This window comes from Gossypium raimondii, chromosome 8 (genome assembly GCF_025698545.1).
Source record: "Gossypium raimondii isolate GPD5lz chromosome 8, ASM2569854v1, whole genome shotgun sequence".
Classification (NCBI taxonomy): domain Eukaryota; kingdom Viridiplantae; phylum Streptophyta; class Magnoliopsida; order Malvales; family Malvaceae; genus Gossypium; species Gossypium raimondii.
Window position 1 is genome coordinate 52141015 of NC_068572.1, and position 9367 is coordinate 52150381.

Here is a 9367-nt window from a genome sequence, read left to right on the forward strand (position 1 = left end):
GGGCCATTTTAGTCATTTCATTAAGTTTGGGAGTATTAGAATTAAATTAAACCAGACGAACTTCATATTTATATGAATAAATGTCATGCAGAAGTTTCTTTAACAGTGAACTTTCATTTATAAATATCTCAGGAACTTGACATAGATAATAGAATTTCAAGAACATATATCCAGATTCGCTGATGAAAATAGGCTTCTTATTGGATTAATTAATGTTTTGTCCTTGCACAACTTGAATCAATACGTGTTAGCTTCGTGATAATTGCTTGATCTAGGACATACATACAACTATATCTCTCACATGCTCCACTGCATTTAACCTATACAGACTTCATACGTTTCTCATTGCAAACTCTAAGACCCATCACCAGTATATTTTCTTCCATGTTTTTGACTGAGCTGAAACTTGAACAAGAAATGATCAGTCTTAAGTTTTCCTATTTTGCAATTTTCTCGTTCCAGTTCCTCCTCCAGACTCTTAACTTTTCCTCTTATGTTTCTCAAGTTCTTTCAGACCCCCCCCTTTTTTTTTGTATTATGTTGAATTAGTGGAGTCGAGTGTGGAACCTTTAAATCGAAAAAGTGAGTCAAAACGAAAAGCTTTATAAACTCACAAATAAAAAAATATAGAAGTAGATTTCTTTCTCAAATATTTGGGTCAAGTTCGAATTCTCAATTTATCATTATTGGAAAGACTTTACCTTAATATCATCCCGACCGAGGTTAATACTTGTGCATAAAGTGATCTATGTTAAGTATTTCTAATTTGCTATCTATTAGCTCTAGTTCCTCTTCAAGTTTCTTTTAACTCCTTTTGACGCTGCTTAATAAGTCCTTCCGCATCCTTTTTTTTCTTTTCCTTAACCCACTTAATCTCTTTATTAAGGGTGGCTTCTATTGCAAAATTTGCCTCACCAATGGAAATTAATGTACCTTCCACTGTACTCTGCTCTTTTGAAAAATTCAGATGGTAATATCTGAAATAAAACTATACCTATTTGCTTAATCATGTGCTACTTTAGATAATTAAAAAAATATATAAAATGAATAGTTTTGTGAATAGGAGAAATTGTTTATTTGACAGTAATTCATATTTGTTGTGAACTCTTTTATAGTAAAAGGAAGGCTACAGAGGCCTTAAGTTCTAACGGTTCTTACATAAGTGATACCCTCCTTGTCACTTAAAAATAATTGTTGGACACCAGGGAAAGGGTCTTCAAAAACTTCTAAATCATGTGTCCTGCTGATGCATGGTTTCGCCATAAAATCTGCCACTTGATTAGCTTCGCGATACACATGTTTAAAGCGCACAGTCCAACTCTCGTTGCACACTTCTTTAATCATTTGAATTCCAACAGCAAGGGATTGTCTTCATTGGAACCATCCTGGAGCAGCTCAATTGCCACTCTATTATCACACTCCACCACTACTTTGGAGAGACCTCTTTGCCATGCTACGTTGAAGCCATCTAGGACTGCCGAAAACTCGGCGTTAAGAACAGAACCACTACCGATAGACCTGCAGAAACTAGCTACCCAGTTGGGAAATGAATCTCGTAGAACCCCACCTATTGAAGACCAAATACCTGACACATTCGAGGCACCATCCGTGTTTAACTTAGTCCACCCCAAAGCTGGTGGACTCCAATTAACGTGAACCGCTGAAGCTCTTCTGTTCTGTCAGCGTTAGGTTCTCTGTTACCTATATTAAACGCAAGACTAGAGACCCTGTTAAAAATCTCCTCTGAACTACTGTTACTATGCTGAAAAATGATCTTGTTTTTGTTCTTCCAGAGGTATCAACAACTGATAGCAAAAAATACCTCCCAAACCTTACACTGGTAAGGTAAGTCATGGCGTAGAGTGAGAGGGTGTAGGGATTGAAAGGGATGACATATTTCCGGCTTAACTCAACAACACGCTTTCAGTGTAGAAAGAAGGCGCATGATCTTTTGCTACAAGCAAAACAAGGAGCTAATAAGCCATGTTCTCCACATGCTTTGCATTGGATGCTCGTGGGGTGAATGTTGAATCTTATCGGCATTTTGGATTCTACGGTCGGAAGCAAGGCGCATTTGACATCCAATTGGAATTTACACTTTCCGCAGTGAAAGGCCAAGCCTGAGCTAGCTTCATCAAAACCCTCATATTGGCAAGGTACGTCGGTGAGTAAAACCAGAGGACATGAAGGATGAAAGAAATGAATGATTTGACGTGGAATGTTGATCATGCATGAATGATGGACGAAAAAGTTGCAATCCTGGCAGCCATAGGCAAAAGAATCAAAGGCAGAGGCAAAGCAGAGCTTGTTATATATGGCGCACCCAACTTCCAAATGATTATTGGGAGCAAGAAGTTTTAAGGGATGCCAGTGAGTAAAATGTTGAATAAGCTCCTCAGTTTCTATGGTGGCCCGTTGGGTGCCTTCAACATGCATATCAAACTCACACCTTTTACAGCGGTTGCTTAAACCAGAGTCTGTTTTGAAGCAAGCATTACATATATACTCGTAATCTAAAATGGTAAGGAGAAGAGGGCATGGGTGAAACAAATCTCGGATTTCTCCGGGAAGCTTGGCACAGGATCTATGGAGGTAAAAATCACAACCAAAGCATACATAGATCGAACCCGTAATGCGTTTGCAACATCCCCTACAACCAAGTTGATCGTCCTGCGAAACCCCGAGGAGCCACAAGAGATGGCAATGGAGAAAATGCTGAATTTTCGTCGACATCTCTCTTGCTTTAACAAAAGCAAAGCTAATGTTCCAAATTTCTATGAAGGTTTAAGATTGAAGAAAAGATGATTCATTCATTGTATTGTGCAAGCTCTTTAAAACAGATAAGGGAAATACTGATAAATTTTAAACTCAAAACATATTTAATTACATTTCCTTATTAACAAGTACAAGCTTTTTTTCTCCAATCATAACACACTCAAATGCCAAATCCCATTATGCAAGAAATGGAAACATTTCGATAAAACAGAAACCCTGAACAGCAAAACACTTTTTAAGCATAATCTCCGGAAACTGGTACTGAGGAGTATGACCCAATGAAAATGTCACCATAAATCAGCCCAGCTAACCCTCCTCCAATCAATGGGCCAACCCAATAGATCCAGTTACCAGACAAGTTCCCACTAACCACAGCTGGTCCAAAAGAACGGGCTGGGTTCATTGAACCACCACTAAATGGACCAGCGGCTAAAATGTTAGCACCCACAATGAAACCAATTGCAATAGGTGCAATTGTTCCTAGAGAACCCTTCTTTGGGTCAGCTGCCGTGGCATAAACGGTGTAGACGAGTGCAAATGTAATCACAATCTCCATCACCATGCCTTCCACAGCCGTCATTCCTGAAGCAACGCCGTGGGCTGGGACGCTCTGCAAGGTTCAAGTTGTAATTTTAATTTAGAAACAGTTTTGAGATTTTAATTGTTATAGTGAAGTTGTTCCATACCAAGCCATTGGTGACAAACTGGAGAAGAAGGCAAGCAACAATGGAGCCAAAGCATTGAGCAATCCAGTAGAAAATAGCAGTTAAGATGGTGATGTTGCCTCCAACAGCTAACCCAAAGGTGACGGCGGGATTCAAATGACCACCTGAGATGTTGGCTGCAATGGACACCCCAACGAAGAGGGCAAATGCATGAGCCACTGCTACAGCCACTAAACCCGCTGGGTCTAGAGCTGCATCGGCAGTGAGCTTACCTATAAAATATTAAAAAACAAAGAAAAAAAACCATTACATCAACTCGTAGAGAGAGTTGTCCCTTGTTTAAAGGTCCAATCTGGTTCGACTCAAATGAATTAGTGTTCATAATGATAGTAATGTGTGCTTTACAAGGTGGTATAGCTTTGCACACTTACCATAAGCAATAGCCGATCCAACACCAGCAAAGACAAAAAGCAAGGTGGCAATGAATTCAGCCAAATAAGCCTTGAGGGACCCGACACTGAAAGAATCACCAAAGCTACCAAAAGCTAACTTAACCATTTTGGCTCGCAAAAACAAAAGAGATGCACTTAAAAGCTAAGCTCAAGAATAAGAAACTCTGTGCCTAATCAATTTCTTTTGATGAGTTACATACTATGAAGAAGGTGTATATATACAAAATATATGAAGCAAAATAGCTAGAACGTAGGTTAAAGAGGCATCGCCGGCACCGGCCATAGGGCCTACAAGAGTGAACTGGCACCGCCCCGATTGGCAACCGACCAACTGCTTTATGATAAAATTATATGAATTATGAGCATAAGACAATCAACTTAACTACTTATTTATGAAGAAATCAACAATGGGGCTTCTTTAAAAACTCTAAATAAGGATGGGAATCTTTATGCTCCATTACATTATTGCTGAGGTCTCCTGTTAATTTCTACCTAGCTTTTATTAATTAAAAATTGCGAAGTTGCTCCAACGATAATGTCGATGATTATATATATGTTTTAAAATAAAAGCTAGTTAATCTCAAAAAATGTTTTAAAAATCAGAAATGGCAATGAAAGGTTTAATAACAAACATTCCTCTCTTTGATCAAAATGTGGATCGATTTTTGTTATAGTATAATATTATTTTGTCCAACTATTTTCAAATTTAGTGTGCTCTAAGTAACAATTATTCAGAGTTTTGTTGATAGTTTTGCTAACCAGTATTTTGAGGATATTTTAAAAAATATCATATTAAATAAGTTATAATTTTACGTATAAATGGTTGAATATTTTGAAAGTGGTATAGAATTAACCGGAGTTAAACCTTCTTAAAATAAGTAGAATAAAAATTCCATGTGTTGACTTGATGATTAGGGTGTTTAATGTCCCAAATGTGGCCTGGGATCGAGTCGCGCTAGTCACGATGCTGCTAGGTGTTGATATGATCGTAGATCTGTCTCCTGAGCCAACGCTTTCTTGGAAGGATAAACTTTTAGGCAGGGGAGCTCTAACCGGGTTCAATAAATTCTGGTAAAAAAGACGGCTACCGCGATGGTTGTTAAGCATTTAGGGAGGAACATTGGCTATACCACCCTACAAAACAAGATTTATAATCTGTGGCGGTCGTCTATGCCGTTTAAACTTATGGTTGTCGAACATGGGATGTTTTGGTGAAATTCCAAAGTAACGATGACTTTGAAAAAGTGTTTACCCAAAGGTCATGGGTTGTATTCGGACAGTATTTAACCATTTAGCCGTGGACGCTCCAGATTTTAATCCCTTGCAATCGTTTCAAAATGTTGTTATGACGTGGATTAGATTTCCAGGTTTACCGGGGTTTTTGTGTAAGAGAAAGATTTTAGAAGAGATTGGCGGTTTAATTAGTAAAGTGGCGATACTAGACTATAATACAGATAGTAGGTCGATGGGAGATTTGCTCAAATGGCGGTTTATGTTAACCTTGACAAGCCATTGATCCCTTAGATTATGGCACATGGAACAGTTGAACGAGTTGAGTATGTGGCCTTACCATGGATTTGTTTTGATTGTGGTAGGTATGGTCATATGAAGACTCTATGCCCTCTTTTCATCGGTAAACTGGATCACCCAAGGGAGAAGGAGGTGGCATCGGTTGGAAAGGCCGAAGGGAAAGAAAAGGAAGCGTTTGGGCCATGGATGGTGGTAGAGCGAAAATTACGAAGAGTTTCGAACAAGAAACGAAATCCAAAAACAAAAAATCCTGAAAAAGATCTTTTTGGATCTAGATTTAATATTCTGGAAGAAGAATGAGAGTTGGATGTTGAGATTTCGGTAGATTTTCAAGGTGTAAAATTTCAAAAATGGGATTTCACTATAAACAAGGGAAATGCATATTTTAACAAGATAAAAGGCTTGATGAGTGGGTCAGTTAGGCAGGATAAGGGTCTAACACATAAAGCAGGCTAAATGGTGGTGCTGGGTAAAAAAAGAAAAAGGGAGAAGCCGGAATGGCGGACAATTTACCAATAAAAGTCCTTTTTTTAAAAATTACCGAAATGGGTCCATTATTTAATTATTTACCGGAATGGTCCTTTTTTCCGCGAAATCGCGTCTACGTCAGCAACTAACGCTAACGTGGACGCGATTTCACCCAGTAAGGAATAAACGATGCATAGCGGTCAAATTGATCTGTTGCCCCCAACGTAAAAAAACTATAAATACCCCACCCCTTTTTTATTTTTTCACAAACAAATCCTCTCTCATATTTCCTCTCAATTCCTCTCAATTTCCTTCCAAAATTCTCTCAATTTCCTTCCAAAATTCTCTCAAACCATATTTAATTTCAATTTCCTCTCAATTTCCTTTTTTAAAATAATTTTAAAATTTTTTTATATTTTTATAAATCGTAAAAATTTGTACGATTTCATCAATGGCCGGATCATTGACTCGTCTTGATAGGCATCACATATCGGTGGAACAAATGACAATGGTAAGTGTTAAATTTAATTTTTAAATATTATTTAAGAATTTTTTATTTATGCATTTTTAGATAATTATTAATTTATTATTTGTTATAAAAGTCTGAAGAACAGGTATTGGAATGCAATATTCGGAATATGCATGCTCCTCCATCACCGTTGGTAGAGAACTACCTGTGGGAAGCGAGTTTTTGGCACGTGGCGATGGTAGGTCGGGGATGCAAGTTGGACCCAAAACTGATCAGTGCGTTGATCGAGAGGTGAAGACCCGAGACGCACACATTCCATCTTCCATGTGGAGAGTGCACTATCACTCTAGAAGATGTTAGTCTGCAGTTGGGATTACCGGTGGACGGGCACCCAGTCACCGGGTTTGCCCAATCCAGTAATTGGGAGGCGGTGTGCTACGAGCTTTTGGGCGCTATTCCGAAGAAAATGGAGGGAGGTAAGGTCGAGATGGGCTGGTTACGTGACACATTCCCTGATCCGGATGAAGATTCAACCGAAATTGAAAGAATCCGATATGCTCGGGCATACATTCTTCAAATAATTGGAGGTTATCTGATGCCCGACACGTCACGGAGCCGTGTTCATCTAAGATGGCTGCTAAAACTCGTTGATTTTAGAGTAGCCGATGAATTGAGTTGGGGGTCTGCCGTCTTGCCAACATTATATCGGGAGATGTGCGGGGTGATGCGACCGAGGAGAGCAAACATCGGAGGTTGCCTGTCACTACTGCAGTCATGGGCACGGTTTCGCTTTCCATTTCTACGTCCTCGAGTGAACCACCCATATACATTCTCACTCATAACGAGGTAAATTTTATTATATTACATTTTACAATTATTATGTAGATTTTTAAAAATAAAAGTATGCTAAATTTTTATTTAATTAGGTGGAACCATCCGGCAAGTTATGCTCGATTACCGTCCTCTCTTGAAGATATACAGCTTCTATTAGACCAACGGTCGGAAGCAAAAGTAATTATTATTGCAAATAGATATTTTCATACATTCGCTATTCGATTGATATTTAGTATTTAGTATTTAGTATTATGTATATAACTAATATTTCTATCATGTTCATATAGTTTCAATAGACACCATACGAGGATCCGGCAACTCGGGCAGTAATCCCGGAAAAGTTTTTACAAAATCCACAAGCTTGGCACGTGAAAGTTGTGTTGGTCAACTACGCAACCCTAACCTAATTTAATTAAAAACCCTAACCCCTAACTTAAATTAATTACAAACCCTAACCCTAACCTAATTTAATTAAAAACCCTAACCCTAACCTAATTTAATTAAAAACCCTAAACCCTTAGCTTAAAAACCCTAACCTTAACCTAAATTAATTAAAAACCCTAACCCTAACCTAAATTAATTAAAACCCCTAACCCTAACCTAAATTAATTAAAAACCTTAACCCTAACCTAATTTAATTAAAAACCCTAACCCTAACCTAATTTAATTAAAACCCTAACCCTAACCTAATTTAATTAAAACCCCAAATCCTTAACTTAAAAATCCTAACCTTAACCTAATTTAATTAAAAACCCTAACCTAATTTAATTAAAAACCCTAACCCTAACCTAATTTAATTAAAACCCTAAACTCTTAACTTAAAACCCTAACCTTAACCTAAATTAATTAAAACCCTAACCCTAACCTAATTTAATTAAAACCCTAAACCCTTAACTTAAAAACCCTAACCTTAACCTAATTTAATTAAAAACCCTAACCTAATTTAATTAAAACCCTAACCTAAGTTAACAATGTTACATTCACGTAATGTTAGATTTGGAAAAATGTTTTGACTAGTACTAACAAATAATAATTTTACATAATTTGATAATTTTACTAACCATTAATACAATTTTTGACTTAATAATTTTACATTCACATAATGTTAGATTTGGAAAAATGTTTTGACCGGTACTATCAATTAATAATTTTATATAATTTGATAATTTTACTAACCATTAATACAATTTTTTGACTTAATACAATTTATCAATTAATAATTTCACAAACTTAATTTTTTTACAATTACATTCAACTATTGCTCTTAGGGCATGATCGACTTGTATGGCCTGGATTCCTACACCATCCACACAACTTCGTTTCACTGGATGTGTCTCGGATATCCATATTGTTACGTATTCTAGTCGAGCAAGGTCGACCCTTTGGTTTGCGACGTAATTCTCTATCCGGTAACAGCTTAAAAGGATCAAGAGATACGGGCGGCCACTTACGTTCATCTGGGACCAGTGGGAAAACGTGTCTCCATACGTTGTACATGTTTTCTAATTTGTACACTTCGTCCACATAACTCATCGGATCCAGAGGGAGTTATTGACAAGCTGCAATAACATGAGCGCATGGATAACGAAGTGCATCAAACATCACACAGTCACAAGTCCTTTTTCGCAAGTGTACACGATATTGCCCGTCAACAACACCTTGGTGCGGTCTGTCAAACTCTCTCACGCGAAACCATAAATTATCTCGATCGTGACACACTGCGTGCATGGTGTTTGCCCTCGCCTTGGCCTTGTTAATTTCTTGAACTACCTTACTGTATCATACATGGCCTCCCTACATCTGGCCTGCATAACTTGCTGCTCGCTTTGGAAATAACGCCGCCAAACGAAAATATGTCTCCCGCACAACTGATGTTATCGGTAGATGGCGCGTTCTTTTAAGAATAAAATTTATGCATTCTGCAAGGTTCGACGTCATATGGCCATATCGTAGGCCACCGTCGTATGCTTGTGCCCAATGTTCGAAACGTATGTTACAAAGGTAGTCCGCCATTTCTCCATTTTGGGATCGTAAAATTGCCAACATCTCGTGAAAACGATCTTTATTTATTTCATACCCTGCCAATATAATATCGTAGTGAATAATTTATACCACTTCTACCAATAAAACTAATTCAAATTGACAAACGAAATAACACATATATAGACCAAATA

The 9367-nt window shown here is 37.7% G+C and overlaps 1 protein-coding gene across 1 annotated transcript; it reads right to left on the reverse strand.

The window, feature by feature from the left end:
* Positions 1-2860: 2860 nt before the first annotated feature.
* On the reverse strand, positions 2861-4077 carry LOC105792059 (probable aquaporin TIP-type RB7-5A). The gene is made up of 3 exons (XM_012620429.2): positions 3872-4077; positions 3462-3712; positions 2861-3385 (listed from the first exon to the last, which is right to left on the reverse strand). Exons 1-3 carry the CDS (start codon positions 3996-3998, stop codon positions 3011-3013), a joined length of 753 nt encoding a protein of 250 aa, XP_012475883.1. The 5' UTR covers positions 3999-4077; the 3' UTR covers positions 2861-3010.
* Between the last annotated feature and the right edge of the window lie 5290 nt (positions 4078-9367).